Source organism: Protopterus annectens, chromosome 4.part1, assembly GCF_019279795.1.
Source record: "Protopterus annectens isolate FY-2018-M chromosome 4.part1, PAN1.0, whole genome shotgun sequence".
NCBI lineage: Eukaryota > Metazoa > Chordata > Ceratodontiformes > Protopteridae > Protopterus > Protopterus annectens.
In genome coordinates, this window is record NC_056734.1 from 196934766 (window position 1) to 196953557 (window position 18792).

The window sequence follows — 18792 nt, forward strand, 5'->3', positions numbered from 1 at the left end:
GTTAAATTCACCTCTAGCTCTTCCAGCAGATCTCTATACTTCTTGCTGTAATTGTGATCTTTCCATTTATCTTTTCTTTTCTTTTTTCCTGACCCTGTTCTTTGTATTCTTTCTTTTGATTTTTTGCACTTTCTGTTGCCACCTAGTTTTTATCCACATCTGGTTTGATTTCCATGCCTGCTTTCTTCCTAAAAGCTTCTGCTAACATAAACAAAGAGATCATCCTAGACTTACTAAGCTCATGTTTTAGAACTTTTGATATGTTTAGATTTGGTAATTTTAATAAATACATATGCAGTGGCCTGTATGTATTGTTGATTTCAAGCAGGCTCATGCCTCCTTCAAACTGAGGGATAGATGATCTTGGCAAATGCTGATTTTGATATATCATTTGAGCATGGAGCAATTTTCTTGTTTTCCTGTCAAGCTTATCCAGCTCTTTTTATGGTCAGTCAATTACTCCAAAGCTGTTAATTAAAACTAGAAGTGCAAGTTTGTTTATAGCTTGAGTTTTATTCCTAGATGACAAAGCAGTCTTCTAGAATATTCCTTACAGATTTTTTTTCATGCTGTATTGCTACCCCTTCATCTATTCCAAGATATTGGTACACACCTTCTTGTTCCAAGTCTATTATATCACATTCCTCTCGAAGTTTTATATTTTCTCATGTCTTCAATTTTCCTGTTTCATATGTTGCTTTTGCACATTTGTCAAGACCAAATGACATTCCTATGTCATCTGATAAGGCTTTAACAACTTGTAGTTGCTCATTCAGGTGTCTGTCTATCTGAACTATACAATTTTAGGTCATCCACAAAAAGTAGACGAGATATCCTTTGACTTGGCAATTTTCTTGGAGTCAGACTGAATCCATGACCTAGGCTGTTGAGTAAACATCTTAATGGCTTGAGAGGAAGACATAATAATAATGGTGATAAAGAATCACCCTTAAATATTCCATGCTGAATTTTCAAACCTTGGATAGCAGTTTGTCCTTTTTTGTGGATCATCTGCAAAGTGGTTTGTCATTTCTTCATAGTAACTGCAATACAATTTGACTGTGTGATGGATCTTGTACTTGTGTAATCATTCTATTATCCAGGAGTGAGGAATACTATGAAATGTCTTTTTGAAATCTATCTATGCCATACTGAGATTCCTCATTTTTGCAGATCTCCATTATGGCTTTATTTAACAAAAGATGATCCTTTGTTCCATATGATTTTTTTTTATTCCCCTTCTGTTCTATGGCCATGGTTACTTTGTCTGCATCAGTTCCCATATGTAAGTTATATGTTGTTGGGAGACAGGTTATTGGTCAATAATGTTTAGGGTGTTCTACAGATTCACTTTTAAGTATGAATACGATTTTCCCCTTTATTAGCCAGTCCAGTGTCATTTCGGGGTGTACATATAAATATTTTTTACTTGAGGCTAAGTGCAAAGATGACAATACCTGTAACCAAAAGCTAGGTACAGCATCTACACCTGGCATTTTCTATTTGGGAGCCTTTCTTAACTGTGTCTCAGTAAGAGTTACTTCATTCTAATCCATATTTTCTGTAGCAGAGTCTCTTAATTGTTCTTTTACTTCCTTTATCTGCTCGGCCTCCTTATTGTGCTCAACTGGGTCCTCATAGATAGTTTTCCAGGATGCATTCATTTCCTCTGTTCTTGATGGTATCTCAATTATTGCTGTTTTCTTTCCTAACACCCTGTAAATTTTCTTTGGGTCATCCCTAAACTGTTTGTTTTTGTTTTTCTATCCTTTGTTTATATTTCTCAGTGTATCTTCTACATTTTTCAGCCTGTGTGGAGAGTTTTTAGTTATAGTTAGAGATAGTGTATCTCAAATCCTGATCTTTTTGATTGATTTCCTTTTCTGGAGCCTTCCAATAATGATACTTCTTTCCTGAAACTGTTTCACAAGTGTTTCTAGTTGTTGCTTCTATGGTGGTAATTTATTTGCCTCTTTGTTTTCCTTTACTAGTTTATACGTATTAGTTTTGCTGCACAATAATGTAGTCTGTTACTTTTTGTTATAAAGATAGACTGTGAGAAGCTTGTGGATGCCTTTGGAGTAGCTTAAAAAATCTTGGTGCCTCATCTTTTTCTGTCAAGTTTCAGGATAGATAGTGGGATGTTTTCAGCCATTCCTTTTCTGCAAGGTCATCCCACTTTTCCTTCACCAGATTATTTGAAACCAATGTCCATCCCCAAAGGGACCAGAATCGACCAGTGGGGTGCTAATATTGACAGTAGACTACCTTTTGGCATTGACTGTAATCTCATTTACCAAACCGTAACCATTACAGTTACCAGTGGCGACAGTGCCAGCAGCATTAGCAGACTTCTCAGTCTCAGCATCAAGGGTCAGCCATTTGTCACTGAGCTCAGTACCAGTGACTTTGGTTCCTTTGCTGAAGTTGGGCAAGTCACTTTTTAGTAGTTTGTACCACTGACATTATCTTCGATCCCTTTGGTCTTGCGGGAGCCAGTGCCATCAATGTGTTCTTTGCTGCATGTGCCTCCCTTAGCACTCATCTTGTAGCTGACTTTGGCATTAGGTCAGTCCATGGCACTAATTTGAGCCTTTACTAGTCCTACTTCTCAGTTTGCAGGACAGACAGTTCTGAGACCGAATGAAGATTGTCTCCAAGTTTCCTCATCTTTCTCAAACTAGACACCTCTGAAGGTAGGAAGGAAACACGTGAGAATAAATACATGTACTCAACTGTGGATGAAGTAAGTTTGGGGTCATTGTAGAAATGAAGAAGCCAGAGAGGGTAATTGCCTACTAACCTGGTGACCTGTCTGTAGAACACTCTGCAGGTGGCTTTTCAGAATCCCCTCCCCCAAGCCATCCTGCTGGGTGATCGCACTTTTTAATAAAATGGTCAAGTTGGATACCTCTAATGCATAGGCCAACCCTGATGTTATGGTTCATTCTCCAAGGAGACTGGGAAGAGTCCAGCAGCCTCCCATGGATTGGAATTTTTCGTTGGAGACACTGAAGACTGAATCTGTCATGGTGAAGGCTGCTCTTAAAAAGACTCGTATACACCAGAGCTTAGCTGTCCACCCCCTGAAAAGGAGACAAGGGTTGTAGACAGATTCACAGAGCTATAAACTGCATGTACAAAATGTAAGATTCCAAAGGAATCTGTCTGACAAGTTGAAGCAGATTCCAGACCAATTTCCATCAGAAAGTTGAAACAAAAATTACAGTCACAGATGGAACTATATCCTCTTTCCTAAATCATAGTATGAGACTGGCTTATAACTCTGCTGGGTGTTTGGCTAGAGTTGTGGGAACCAACAGACCTACAACATCATCCCTGCAGTTAAATGAGCATACCAGGGATATCAAAGCAACTTTCTTAAGCTTGCTCCTTGATGGAGTTAATATTTTTGGTCCATCTGGCATACTTTCCCAGAGAAGGAAAGTAAGATCTTAACTGCTGTTTCTGTCAAATTTCCATTTGCAAACATGCAATGGAGTCCATAGCAACTATGGTTTAGGCATGATCAATAATTGTAGAGTCAGAGATCTGGGAGGAACAAAGGGTTTCTTGGTAATTTGCAGAAGTTTAGCCACCCAGAGGCAAAAATAATTGGCAGGAGTTGAGGATCTGTTTTCCTCCTTTGGGGGCAGCAGTCCAGCTCCTGAGGTCTTGCCCAACTGTCTCAGGGGCATTGTGTCCCGCATTCTGCTTGTATGGAAGCTCATCATGACCATCACAAAAGACAAATAGGTAATGACAGTAATTTTTAGGATATATGCAATCCCATTTCACACCCCTCCAAAAACCCACTTGTTCATAAAAAAAAAAAAAAAAATCAAAAAATAGAATTCTTGAGATATTAAGAAAGTAAAGCTACCCAGGATGTTCCACCAGACCAAAAGGTGTTAGGCTTTTACTCAAGGTTTTTTTTAGCATACTGTTAAATAAAGGGTCTCAGGCTCATTCTTGACTTGAGCAGCTAAACCAATTCATTCCAAAAGAAACCTTTCAAATGGTTGTGATGTAGTCCATGTTTCCAGATTTGCCAGAAGGAGATTTGATGTGCTGTTTGGACTACCAAGACAACTACCTCTGAATAAAGATTGACAATACATCCAAGAGGCATCTTCACTTCTAGGTAGGAGCCAGCCATTACTGTTTCAGGACTCCTGTACTTGGTCTCACTGTAGCCCCAGCATGATCACCAAGTGATGTCTGTTGCTGCAGCAAACCAAAGGTTACAGGTTATTATTTCTATACCTGGATGACTGGCTGCTTCCTCCATGAGGAGGCTGACTGCTTCTCAGGAATTCCTTGTCACATTCTTCCAGTCCTTAATAATTATGGTGAACATTGCAAAGTCTCATCCTGAACTATCACACCTTGTCATGTTCATTGACTTTAGTCTGGATACTTTTCAATGCAAGGCCCATTTATCTATGAAAAGGATCCTTCAACTCTTGTTTCTTGTCAACAGGAAGTGATTGTTTGTTAATGGGTTATATTTATCTAATGAACTCGTAGTCTTTTGGGCAGGCTCAATCATTGCTTCCTGATACTTCTAAAGTGGTCCCTCAGTCCATCAGTAACACAGAAGTTGTTCATTTTTGAGACTGGAACGTTGCTGTAATATTTTTTGCATTCTCAATCATTGCCAAGAACAACGATCCCCCCTCCAGGGAAATGTCACAGGTACTCAACCAGAAATGTCCCTAAGACTCTTGTACGCATTCACCCATTTTATATGATTCTGTGGTTCACTGAGATAGCTAAGCAACACAAGTACAAGATCATTCTCTTTTTTTAATCACTTTTATTGAATTATCACTTGTGACCCAGGCAGACTTACATTTATATGAAAATAATCAAACCATATTAACAAGTTCACATTTACAAACTTTATACATCACATATATTTTTATATATTGTATAATCATTGCATCGCATAAATTATTCAATTCCTGCCTTCTGATAAACATCATTCCTCCTTCAAAACCTTTTCTGCATGCATTGTTCCCACAGTTTCCATTTTTTTTCTACGTAATTTACTCCTACCCCTTTCCAAAGATGTCATTTCCTGTTCTCTTTTACTGTATTCACTACTTCAAGTATGTTTGGTTTAGATTTTGATTCTAGTACTTACTTTTTTGCCATCCACATGACTTAAACTTAACAAGGCATTACTATGTCTAGGCAATTCAGATCCTGTATCCCAGCTAAAAAAAAATAATTTCCTTAGTTGCATTCACTTGCTTGCCCAGTATTCCTGACAGAATCCTCTGTATGGAAATTTTAAAGTCTGCCATCTCATTACACTCCCAAAACATATGTTCCCAGTTACCTCTTTCTTCTCCATCACCCCCCTAACGTTTACCATCTACCTATGGAAAATTTCTTTGGAGTCTGCTTGGATGCAAAAGTATCTATGCAAACACTTCCAGGCAAAAATCCTAAATCTTCTAGACTTTGATACATATTTGGGAGCCATACATGTTTTCCCCTATTGTTTCATTATGAATTGCATATCTAATCTCCTCCCAATCTTTTCTGAAGTCTTCTGATTGATACCTATAGTTATCATGCAATATTTTATATGCCTTACTTATTATCCTTTTTTTAAACAGCAGCTTCTGTTCTAGATTCATTTGAAAACTCAAACAGTCCAGGTCTTTAATTTGGAATTCTCCTATCCCTTTCTCTTTGTCTATACTTTGATATCAATCCCTGATGGAGAAGGCAATCACTAACTTGCAATCCATGTGTCTTATTGGCCTCCTCCCATTCTCTTACCAATTCTTCTCTAATTGTTCCCAATACCGTGGTTCCTTTGCCAGATTCCTCTAGCAAATTCCAGCCCCCTCTTGTCTATATGCTGTGCCCCTAGTTGCAGTCATCCTTATTGGCAGAACCTCCTTGATCCATTCCTGTGTTGGTGTGTAGGTCTTAGTATACCGTCTACTACTTTATGAATATAATATTCTGTGTGACTGTTATTCTCCTTAAGGATCTGTGTCCAAAATCCCATTCTTTCCTTATTTCTTGAATTACCCCTCTGCTTATCATTATCCCTTTCCACATTGAATTGTAGCTTTCTGCTTGTATTATGTATAAGAGCCGTAACCGTGTAGTTCTAAAATATCCCTTCAAATAAGTCCAAAATCATTTTCTTACTTCCATTTTCACCATACTGATCAACCCCTTCTTTTAGGCCTTATCTGCTGGACAAGACCATCTTTGGCCCTCCAAGACCGTGCTATATTACCTTTCTGGTAATACTTGTGGTTTAAGAAAAGCCAACTATTCCCATTCCAGTAATGTTCAGATAGAAACCATCACTGCCATGGAACTTCCCAGAATGAATACTGCCCCAGAGGTACAGGTTGTCTGCAGAACTGAGGTGTTGCAGTCTCTCTTCCAGGAACCAACTGCAGGGACCTGGTAATAGTAAGGGATTATCTGTGCAGCTGTTCCATCCCTTAGAAATATCATCAAGTGCTGCCAATTCAGAGATGGAGTCATTTCAAGCACATATATTTATTGGTTGCCACCTGAACAAAAAGACCTGTATAGCCAGGATTCCACTAGACATAATTTTCAATATTCAAACCAGTATTCATCATTTCCTGTCTTCTCCCATATTAACAGCTACACCTTGTCTCAAGCCTCTGGGTCTTATGGTAGTGACAGTTTTCTTGGTTTCCTTTGCCAGATACCTCATGAAGATCCTTCAGAGGGTACACAGGTTCCAGTGGTGTCAGTATGTATATCCAATGTCTTATCCAGTCTGATTTTCATGGGAATGACATTAGCATCTTCTGTGGTGGCTTCTCCCTGACATTTTCTCTTATAGCAGTCCCATTACTCCTCCCGCTTTAAGTGTAACAGTCACCATGGCTGCTTCTGTCCTAAGAATGGGTGGTAGTGCTTAAGGCAGATGGTCAAGGGACTTGGCCACAAGTGGAGAACTCTCTGATCATCATTGTCTTAGTGATGAGGCAGTGCTTTTAACATTGCAGGATCTACAGGACTTCTCTCAGGGTTCATTTGCCTTCCACTTTGACAGCATGACAGTGGTTTGATACATCAATAAATGGGAGAACCCCATTCCTTTCCCTTAGGCTGATGGGACTCGAGTCTATGGGAATGGGAATGAGTTATATCATCCCATCACTTTCTGATAGCAACACACATTCCCAGTAAACCATATCTCAAGTCCACAAGCACAGCAGTTGTTATGCTGCTGCAAGTGGTCTCTCAGGCAGACAGTGGTGAATACTATGTTTCCTTGCTAGGGTAAGCCTGGCTGAAACATCTTGTACCAAGTACAGCAGCTGCGTCTCCTTAACCCCTCCCACAAAGGAACAGCCTTCCCTGGACGCTGGTGTAGTGGTAGCCTCTAGGTCTTTTTTACACTTTCCCCATTTCTCCTTTTGATGACATTTCTCCAGTATGTACAAGGCTAGGGTCATTCTCATAATCTGATACTTGCCCAGTCAAGCATGGGTTCCTCTACTGTGGCTTCATTTTCTACAGAAACCTCCTCTTCTCAAACCACACAAAGGTCACCTATCACATTTATCTGGTCTGGCAAGCTTCACCTAGACCTTCAGTTGCTCAGACTAACTACATGGTTTCTGAAGCTCCACTGATGCCCAGGGACCCTGCTTACCCTCTTAGCATGGCACAAATCTGAAGCACTCCACTAGAAATATTTACAGAAAAATACAAAATGTTCTTTGTGGACTACTAGCCAGGCAATCAATCCTTTCTGGGTCCTGACCCATGCAGTTCTACAGCATTTGGCCCACATTTTTGATCAGCATTGTAGCTATTTTACAGTCAAGTTATATTTTGCTGCCATTTTAAACTTTAAGTAAGGTCTTCATCCTTCCCCTCTGGCTGCCTTAAAGTATGTAACGACTGCCATTCCTTTCTACTGAGGCAACCTGGTAGACGACCTGCACCTCCATGGGTCCTCAGCTTCATCCTGGAGAATTAAGCAGTTTATTAATCTTATAATGTTCTTCTTTAAGTACTTCAACAGAAGGAAGTATGTGTTACACTGTATTTACAGTATCAATTAAGATTTTCTCTCAACAGAACTAAAGATATTAAAAAGGAGTACCTGGCTCCATGGCACAGAAGGATGGAGTCTTGACTGTATCCCAGGCAACCGATGTTTGATTAGTGGCTCTGCAGTAGAAGAATGGGGCAGGGAGGAGGAGGAGTAAAGGGACGTGTCCCACTTACCTCTCGTGGGGGATTAGGCTATGTGCACTCAGGGGCAGGCAAAGAGATGAGATATCCCTGGCGGACACTGGAGACATATCACCCTTGCTTTATGGGCAGGTGCAGCCCTGCTTGAAGGAATTTCCCTTGTTGAAGTGAGGGGATGACCTCCATGGGTAAGTACATACCCCTTCCCCTTGCACATTACTGTCTGCATGTGGGGACTAAGGCATAAAGCAAAAAGCTCAACCCAACCCTAATGGTGGTCTGTGTGATTGCCACGCCTGCATAACCCTTGCTGCATTAATGCAGTGATGGGGAATGAATGAATGATTTTTCCAGGAAAGGCTGATAAACAGATAGCAAGGGCAAATAGAGCCAAAAATGTATCAGAAATAAGTTTTTTGTCTCATTGGTCAAGGTAAATCCGGTAAAAAATGTTCCAAAGTTTACTTGTCCTTGTGGCTTTCAGACTATTTGTTTTTCATATACAGAATACAGAAAAACCCTACCAAACATGCCTAAAGCTTATGTGCAAGGAACATAGGGGCCATGTCAGTCATTTTTAGAAACTCTTTTATTGATAACATCTGTACAGATATAGACTTCTCTGCACACTTTCTTATGGCAATACATACTGGATGTGATCTTATGGTCCAGGATGACTTTCAGGGCTACCATACCATGGTATTCTGTCATGATACCAGCCAAGAGGAGAGGCTGGAGGCTCTGTCCTAATGTTGAAGTGAATGAACTGGATCATGTAAGACATAAAAGTTATAGACTAACTACAACATTAGATCTTCACAGTCTATGCCCGTTCACTTCTACATATCCTCCTACCATGTCCCATCCATGCAAAAATGATCCCATGGAGATTGATTGTGAGTAAATGGCATGAATATAACACTATGGATTCTTGGGGGAGACTTTTTAAGACTGGAAGAGTTTTAAGGCTGCCTAGTGACTGCTGGCTATGGCATACCAATCCTGTTGTAGAACAGGATGAAAATGGATTATTAAGATTATGGTAAGTACATAGCTTTTGTAATAACTCAATGAAAGTCATGTCAGTTACTCCCAAGGTGCTCTGATGTCAGAATAAATTACAGTGTGATGCAGGGATTTTAGTCCAAAACCTACAATTCCAAAATTAATCAAATAAAATTATTATAATTTTTTGACCGAAAATCTGTTTGGGTAATTTGTCTATGTACAACAAGTAAGAGTCCATTGTCTGTACTGTTAGGAATAGTAACAAATAGTTCTTGGGCCAGTTGAAAGAAGATGATGATTTCTATGCTTGCACCGATCTAAAAGATATACTTCCACAAAAAAATAATGCTTCTAAGGTAGGATTGTTACTTTTATAATTCCTCACTATAATTTTCTGCTCCTAGCATAATGGTGACACCTCAGGTCAGTACCAGGGCCATGCAATACTGCTAGGTTATAGTGCCCTTCAGATAAGATTTTATAGTAATTTCCATGCTACCACACTTTGGCCCCACAATGCATAGAGGGAAACTGATAAAGAGGTACAAAGAATGCATTTTAAAAATGTTGGGATTTGTCCATGGTATGTTAACCAGTAATTCCCATCCTTTAAATTTGATTTATTAATCTAACTGATGGCATGTGGCTGATCCTGAAGGAAATATCCATAACACATTCATAGTTCTGTGTCCACTTTTGGAATTTCATTCTCCAGTGAGTTTATTTATTTTACTTATTTATTTTATGTATGTGTGTTTACTGGGTAGTACAGTGATCACAATAAACCATTTACAGACACAGCCAAGGTTTTGAATTAAATTTTTTTATAAAATTTTTGTGCATGGAATGTCCATAAATCCAGCTGTACTCAAGTGTAGATACATCAAATGTATTTATATTTTTATTCACAGAATGCAAGAGACATAATTCGCCTTTTGTTAGCACATAACGCAAATCCCAATGTACTCTGGAGTGGACACTCACCTCTGTCATTAGCAATAGCCAGTGGAAATGACCTGGTAAGCCAAGTCTGTGTTTTTTGTTGTTATTTCATTGTATATGTTACAGAATACAGACATAAAAGTGAAGAAAATATTTTGAGGAGTTAGTTATGCTATATATTTACTGCAGGTGAATATTTTCAAAATTGTAATTGAATGATATAGATAACTATAACAAACTGATGAAAATGCTGTTAAAAAAATAGAAAGAAAGATGTTAATTGTGTTTAAAAGTTATGCATAGTCCTATGTGTCTTAGAAACATCACTTTCAGAGATGACATTAGCTTGAGAAGCATAGCTCTCACACATTTCTATATATTGTGATTATTAAGTGTTTTTTATATCTGCCTTTAAAGACTTTTGTCAATGTAGCCTACTTCAAATAATTCATGTTTTGCCTTTTGTTTTAAATTCATGTGAAATAATACCTTATGAGCACTTCAAAAAATCCACACAGTATGTTAAACCATGGCACTGTGATGTAAGGGAATATATAACAAAAATATTGTCAGTTTTTCCCACCTTGTGAGAGGTTTATTATTTTTTTGTACATCTTGATTGGGTGAGGTGTCCATATTGAGTTTTAACGTATGCAGTCCCCTAATATTTTTAAATTATAATTGTCAATGTTGGTCAGCTAGCAGCTAGGGAAAGAACATGATAGCAGGTTTCCTGCTTAGTCTGACTCAAGTAGCTGTTAGTGAAGAATTATGAATGAAATACATTTTTGAAAGGGCACTAAGTAGTAGGGGTTTGACCATATTTTAGGACAGTAACATTAACCTCTCTTCCTCTAATATACCACTGAGGGAACTAAGGATAACTATTCAAAACGTTAGAATTTTGTAGTGTGGAATTTTATGCTATAAAAGGCATATGGAATCAAATCAGCTTAAAACAACTTCTGTGGCTTAGATAATTTTTCTTTATCATATGATTACATGTAAAGATTCTGCACTCAGTAAACAGAAGATGGAATAAATAACTATATCAAACTTCACTTTTAGGCTACATAAGCTAAGGTGGCTGTATAAGTTCTCATGGCATTTATCGAAGAGCCGGGGTGCTTTATTAACATTTACATTAATTTTCTATCATGAATTAAAAAAAAACATTAAATGTCTTATTTACACACTCATTTTTTTATATTCATACTTAAAATTATTTACAAGTTATCAACACAAAAATAGATAACTAAACAATAGTAACTGTTTCATTATTTTTTATATTTACCCTCTAGTCCCTATCCTTTCTTCTATAATCATCTTCTTATTTCATATAATACATCATCCCTTTTCCATTTTCTTGTTATATAACAAAATCTGACATATTTTTCCACAGCACCCATATTGTCACAAACAGTACTTTATTCCATTTATCCATATCACATTTCTTTACTTTATAATACTTCCCATACAATACCATGTTCCTATTTATACATTTAAAAAACTTCCCATCTATATTCCTTTTTAAACTGTTCCCAAAGTTCTTTATTTTTTATGCAATCAAAAAAAAAAGTTTTGTTTTAGCTTCACTACACTCAACACATTTTCTTTCCTCCATCATCTTACATTTCATATTCTTTTTCACTAGTAACTTGTCTAATAAGATGCTCCACAAAAATTCCAAACCTTTTTCTCCTTTCTATTATTGCTCATCTTTCATTTTCTTTTAATTCCTTCCATAGGTAAACACACTCAAAAAAATGCGTATAAAATTATATTATACATTTCATTTATTTTCCCATCATCCTCAGTTACTTTAAACTTCCATAATTTCATTTTTGTCATATTATTTTCTTCCATCCTGTCCAGTTTTCTTTTTATTTACCATGTTTTTTTCTTCCCATACATTTTATATTTTTTCATATAGCATCTTACCTCTCATTTCTTTTTGTCTTTCTTTTACTTTTCTCATTAACTGGAATAAATGCATAGATGTTAAATGCATCACTGGATTTTTTTTAATTCAAAACATCTTCTTGTTTTCTATTATAAATTATCACTCATCACCAGGTTCAGCCATCCATTATTAAGCAATGATCTGTGACACATTTGGTAAGTTAAAGGTTGCCAGCACTTGATGTTATGAGCAAACTCTTTTGTTCTACAAGTTGTATCCACCAGGTGCTGCACATCAGCATATTCGTTTACTTGCTTCACAGTCCTTTCAATGAAACTCTAATAACTCTTTTTTTTTTCTATTTTAGTGGAAACATATCTATATATATATATATATATATATATATATCTATATATCTATATATATATATATATGTATATATATATGTGTGTGTGTATATATATATATATATATATATATATATATATATATTTCCCCCAAATATGCAATTTTTCCTAATGCATAAGTATTCAACATATATTTCTTCTTGAATGATAAGCAAAAACTTTTCTATGAAGCTAACATTTTTTTTATTTGTTTCAGTATCTCTCTTTATTAACTTATTATTCTTCTATACCAAATGTCATTTTGTTTAACAGAAGATCAACTTTAATAGCTTTTGACCCTTGTCGCTGACTTATCAATCCCTTGTTTTTTTCTTCCCTTCATTTTTATTAGAACTAAATAATATGCATATGCCCTACATATTGGTAATATAATATTTCCTTCCATCTGACATCTTGCCTCCTTCATTTCATACATGCACATCTGTACCACTGCATTCATTAATCATACAAATAAGCACATACTCATTGGGCATCCCTGTTTTACTCATAGGTTCATAGGAGGTCACTAGGCTGTTGGCCCTAGGCCCTTTATAAGCCTAGCCATGTTATACTCTTGTTCTCTTATTGACCAAGTTGTATGGTCTATATTTGCAGTGGGAGTCTATGATCAGCACCAACTGCCCTTATCCAAGAGGGACATAACTGACACCCCCCAGGGTAAATTTACAGTCTCCCATCCAGTCATCTAAGTTGCACTTAAATAGGGTCATTGAGGAGCTCTGTAGGTCTGAGGAGCTCTCCTCTCATGACACTTGTTTTTTTCCCCCTATCCATCCATTTATCATAACTTATACCCATAAATATTCATAACTTTTTTATTACATTAACTTTTTTCCTACACCACATGCCACTAAAATCTACCACATTGCTTCATGCCTCACTTTATCAAACACATTAGCTTACTAAATTATTTTATTTCAGTAACATCTCTACTACTTCTTTCATTACAATTAATATTTCTTTCACCTCTATTCCTTTTGTACCATAAATCCTCTCTCCTACTACCTCATCCAATACTTTCACAATCCTTTTTTTGTAGTATTTTCATAAATATTTTGTCAGTATTCCTTAGTGTTATGAGCCTCTGTTTTTCATACTTTTTTATTTCATCCTTTTTCAATATAAATGTTATCACTCCACCATATCTTCTTCGATTATCCAGTCGTTTAATATATTTGTAAATACTTCTCTTTCATATTTCTTCATTTCCTTGTAATACTCATAATTTATACCATCTAAACCTGGCTGTAATTCATTCTTACCGTCTTTTATCACTTTCTCTTTTTATTCTTTTGTTATATCTTTCAGTAAAAAAATCCTTTGTTTTTAGTTATTTTTCACTTTCCATTGTTTTTGCTCACCCATTTCCTGATGTTAAGTTGTCAATCTCGCTGTCATTCTTGCTGGATAGGTTCGGAGCCGATCCTCGGCTCCGACTCGGCACTTGCTTTAGCTTGAGAACTCCTTTTACCAGCTCGAGGCACCCCTATATCCCATGATGCAAGGCGGAACTACCTCAGATCTCGTTTGCCGCTTTGCGAAGAGGTCTCCTTTTTTGCCAGCTGAGGTAAGTTTGAGTTTTCAAACAGCTTTAGTCAGGGTTTATCTTCCCCTTTTTCCTATTTTTTAGTGTATAGTGTCACATTTAATCACCCTATTCCCCTTATAGAAAACATTTTTACTTTATAAAAAGTTTTAAAAATTTTCAGTTAGGCCTAGGCCTTCCTTATTAATCCCTATCTGTGTGTCTGTGTTTGGGGATTAATTTGTGTGACTGTTTTTGGTGTGTGTGTGTCTGTGTGAGTATTTTATTACTCTTTTTCCTTAGACTATGTCTAAAGAGGTAAAGGTCTCGGGCTTCAGGAAGTGTGACTCGTGCTGTCAGAAAATGTCTCTGACAGACGGTCACACTTCTTGTGTTTACTGTCTGGGGCCTTTACACCTGCAGGACTCCTGTGCTTTGTGTCACTCTTTTAGCCAGCGAGTCCTGCAGGAAAGGAGGAACAAGTTAATCCTCCATGGCTTGCTAAAGCCGGAAGGTTCACCCACTAAACCTGGGTCCAGTAAGCCTTCCAAGCCATCCAGGGGTCAGGCTACAGCTTCCAAGCCTCCCCCGGTGGCTCCGACTCCTTCGGAGTCGAGATCGGCTCCGGCCGGAGCCGATCTTTCTCCTTCTCAGCTAGGGTCGGTTCCGATCGGTTCCGACACCCAATCTGCTGTTGCCTTGTCGGCTCCGGCTGGAGCCGACAGTATCCAGTATCGGAGCCGAGAAGCCTTCGGCTCCATCTGGAACCCATAGGACGTCGGCTCCGATGACTTCCTCCAAGAAGAGATCTCGGTCCCCGTCTTTGGAATCGATCCACTCGGCTCCGGGGTCTCCTCTTTTGTCGGAGCGGAGTCATCGGAGCCGATCTTCGAGATCTTCCAGGCTGTCTGACCACGATTTAGAGAGGGTGGTAAGCAGGCTGTTAAAGTCGCAGGCACTGGCCCAAATGCTCCATAGCCCGTCTCAGCAGACTTCGGCTATTGCTTCACCCCTTGAACTTCCTCCTCCGACTCCCCACCAGAGTTCGGAGCCGAGCTTCGGGACAGCGACTGTTTGCGCCGAGCCGATGCATCCTTTTCGGCTCCGTCGTCTTCGGCTCCGATCTCTTCCTTGAGACCTTCCTTGGAGGGATCCGGTCGTCGAGTTTCCCTAGTCGGCTCCGAGGGGGCTAGTGCCATCGGACACTTGTCCGACCCCGCTCTCCCTCTCGGGGCTTCGGCTTTGGTAAGCTCGGCACCGACATCGGCCTCGGAGCCTTCCCTCTCAGTGGAGCCGGGAATTCCTATTTCCTCGGAACGGGAATGTTCCGGTCTCCCGGGGAGAGGAGCCTTTGAGGTGATGAGGAGTGTCCTGGCTCCCTGCCAGGTCAACGGTCCATCCCTCTAGCTCCTCCCTCTTCGGTGCCTGTAGACACCTCTTGCCAGCCTCTTGCTCTCAGGCCCAGGGATCCATCACCCCAGGTTTCCCCATTGGGAATATCTTCCTCTTCCGAAGTTTCTCCTGATCCTGCAGGTGAACCCCCTCGGAAGAGGACGTGTAAGAGGAAACACACAGACTCCCCTGAGTCTAGTACATCTGATACCGACTTAGATGAGTCGGAGGGTTCCCCACGATCCCCCTCTGAGGATGTCTCCTTTTCAGACATCCTTGAGCTCCTCAAACAGAGGGGGAATTGGCCATCCATTGACCCCTCCGAGGATGAGTCGGTATACCTGGAGGCCTTTGGATCCCGACCCTCCACCTCCTGGGTGTCTCCGCCTTTTGACCCACTTATGCAGGTAGTGGCTCGAAAGGCGTGGGCAGCTCCAGATTCTGTGGAACCTGTCCCCAGGAGACCATCCAAGTTTATTACGGCCCCTACGGACAAACAGTTTCTTTCCAAGGGCTTCTCTGTGGATGCTATGGTGGTGGCGGCCGCCACTAAGAAGGAACTTGCGGATCCTTCAGTACCTGTCCATCCTCCTAACAAGGATTCTAGGACCATGGACAGGTATGGAAAGCGGATGTTTTCTTCAGCGACCTTTGCTATGCGTTCGCTGAACTACCTTTGTCACTTCACCAGGCTTCAAAGAGATATTCTCAAGGAACTAGATGAAGTGGTCCAGGATCCTTCTGCTGCTGGGGCTCAAGAAAAGATTGCCTCACAGCTAGCAATCCTGAATTCCTTATCCAACTCCTCCATGCGGCTCATATCCTATGCGGCTGATGGAGCGAGCAGGGCCGCAGGCACAGGAGTGGCTCTTAGACGTCAAGCCTGGATGCGGCTTTGTAATTTTGCGGACCCCTTTAAGGCGTCCTTCACTAATACCCCCTTTGATGGTTCGGCTTTGTTCGGACCTCAGGTGAAGGATACCTTGACCAGGTGTGAGCAGGACGGTAAAACTCTTTCTGCCGTTGGACTCCATTTTTCCACCCCTTCTAGACCATATCCCAAGGGTCAGAAGGGAGGGAAGATGTGGTTCCGCAAAGCCCAAGGAGCTACGCCGGACACACGTGGTCAGTTTACCTCCAGAGGCAGAGGGGGTAACAATAATAGATGCCGCCCTAGAGGCAGGGAGGGTCCTCAGAACCAGGGCAACAGGGAGTCTCTTCCTGAGAAGCCCTTTCAGCACCCCTGAGGTGTTGCCCGACTGTCCACCCTTGGAGGCAGTCGGGGGAAGGATTTCGCTGTACCCAGTAGCCTGGCATTCCCTTTCACAAGATATGTGCGTACAGTCGATCATATCCGAGGGTTACAGAATCCCCTTCGAAAGGTATCCCATACCTCAACAATCCCTTCCAGACATCTCACCCGGTCAAAGGGATTTGGCAGAACAGGAGGTTTCAAAGCTCCTAGAAAAAAGAGCCGTCCAGACTGTTCCGGCAGACCAAGTAGGATCCGGCGTCTACTCGAGATTCTTTTTGGTCCCCAAAAGGACGGGAGATTGGAGACCAATATTAGACCTGAGCAGTCTAAACAAATTTGTCAAGAAGGCAAGATTACGGATGGTCACGCTTCAGTCCATTCTGCCCTTTCTGGGCAAGGACAACTGGATGTGCTCTATAGACCTTCAGGACGCGTACTATCACATAAAGATTCACAGGCGCTCCAGAAGGTTTCTCCGCTTTCGGCTAGGAACCAGTCATTACCAATTCGGAGCCCTGCCCTTTGGCCTCACTTCAGCCCCCAGAGTGTTTACCAAATGTATGGCAGTGGTCACAGCTCATCTGAGACGTCAAGGATTCCAGGTGTTTCCTTATTTAGACGACTGGCTCCTCTCCGCCACCACCAGGTGTCAGCTTCTTCAGACCAGAGACTACACTCTGCAGCTATGCAGGAGTTTGGGAATTTCAGTGAATTTCGAAAAATCTTCTCTGCGGCCTTGCCAATCTATCACCTTTATAGGCTTAGAATTAAACACCGTCAAAATGTTAGCCAGACTAACAGATCAAAGAATTCTGGACATCCAAAAATACGCTCGATTTTATTGCAGAGCAGCAAAGTCAAAGCCAGGCTGATACTAAAGGTTCTAGGTCTTATGGCTGCGGCCATTGTTCTTCTACCACTAGCTCGCTTCCACATGCGTCTTCTGCAGTGGATGTTCTTCACTCAGTGGTCGTTCCACAGTCTTCCGATGAGGCACGAAATCTTAGTCACACAATCGTGCAGGACTCATCTGAATTGGTGGATATCTTCCCCTCTTCTTCATCAGGGCCGACCTTTTGTTCCCCCTCCTCCGGTTGCCACAGTTACTACGGATGCCTCTCTGATTGGGTGGGGGGGGCATTATCAGGGCAGGATGGTCCACGGGATGTGGCAAACCATAGAATACCATCTGCACATAAATGTCCTGGAGATGAGAGCGGTGCTTTAACGTTGCAAGCCCTCAACAACTTTCTTCCCACGGGGACTATTGCAGTACAAACGGACAACATGTCCGTGGTCTGGTACATCAACAAGCAGGGTGGGACCAGGTCCTATCCGTTGTGTCGAGAAGCTCTCAGACTTTGGCAATGGGCAATCTCCTCTCATCAGTTTCTGATAGCAACGCACATCCCCGGCAGGTCCAACCTCTTGGCGGACAGGCTGAGCAGATCCATTCTAATGCCTCACGAGTGGTCTCTCAATCAATCTGTAGTGGACCAGATTTTTCTGAAGTGGGGCACACCTTGTTGCGATCTTTTTGCTACACCCCAAAACAACAAGTGCCCCGATTTTTTCACCCTCTTTCCCCTACCAGGCCAACCCCTGAGAGACTCTCTAACCCAGGATTGGCCCCGGGGACTTCTGTACGCTTTTCCTCCCTTTCCCTTGATTCCACAAGTCATTCAGAAAGCCACCGTTTTGAAGGCCAAGTTGATTCTCATTGCCCCTTACTGGCCTCGACAAATTTGGTTTCCGTCTCTGCATCGTCACCTCCTGGTGCAGCCCTGGCATCTGGACCCAGTTCGGATCTCTTGATCCACCAGTCGGGTCAACAGCACCGGGCCATTCATTCTCTCAACCTCACTGCTTGGTTGCTCCACTTCCTTCCCTAGCCAGGCTTCCGATGATCTCTGATTCAGTCAGAGACATCTTAGTGTCTTCTTTAAAGTCGTCCACCAGAACTGTTTATGCTAGCAAGTGGCGACGTTTTTCTATTTGGGCAAATTCCAGGAATATTGATCCCTTTACTGCTCCTGTGCATTCTGTTTTAGATTTCCTGGCTGAGGTTTTTCAGTCAGGATCTTCTTCATCTACAGTAAAAGTTCAACTGGCTGCTATTTCCAAGTATCATGTTGGC

At 40.8% G+C, this 18792-nt stretch overlaps 1 protein-coding gene across 1 annotated transcript in view; it reads left to right on the forward strand.

Annotated features, from left to right (window-relative positions):
* ANKMY1 (ankyrin repeat and MYND domain containing 1) overlaps nucleotides 1-18792 on the forward strand; it is a 1970922-nt gene that overhangs the window by 898360 nt on the left and 1053770 nt on the right. Inside the window, exon 11 of the mRNA XM_044070101.1 lies at nucleotides 10143-10250. Coding sequence (XP_043926036.1) covers nucleotides 10143-10250 — 108 coding nt within the window. The remainder of the gene's footprint in view (nucleotides 1-10142; nucleotides 10251-18792) is intronic.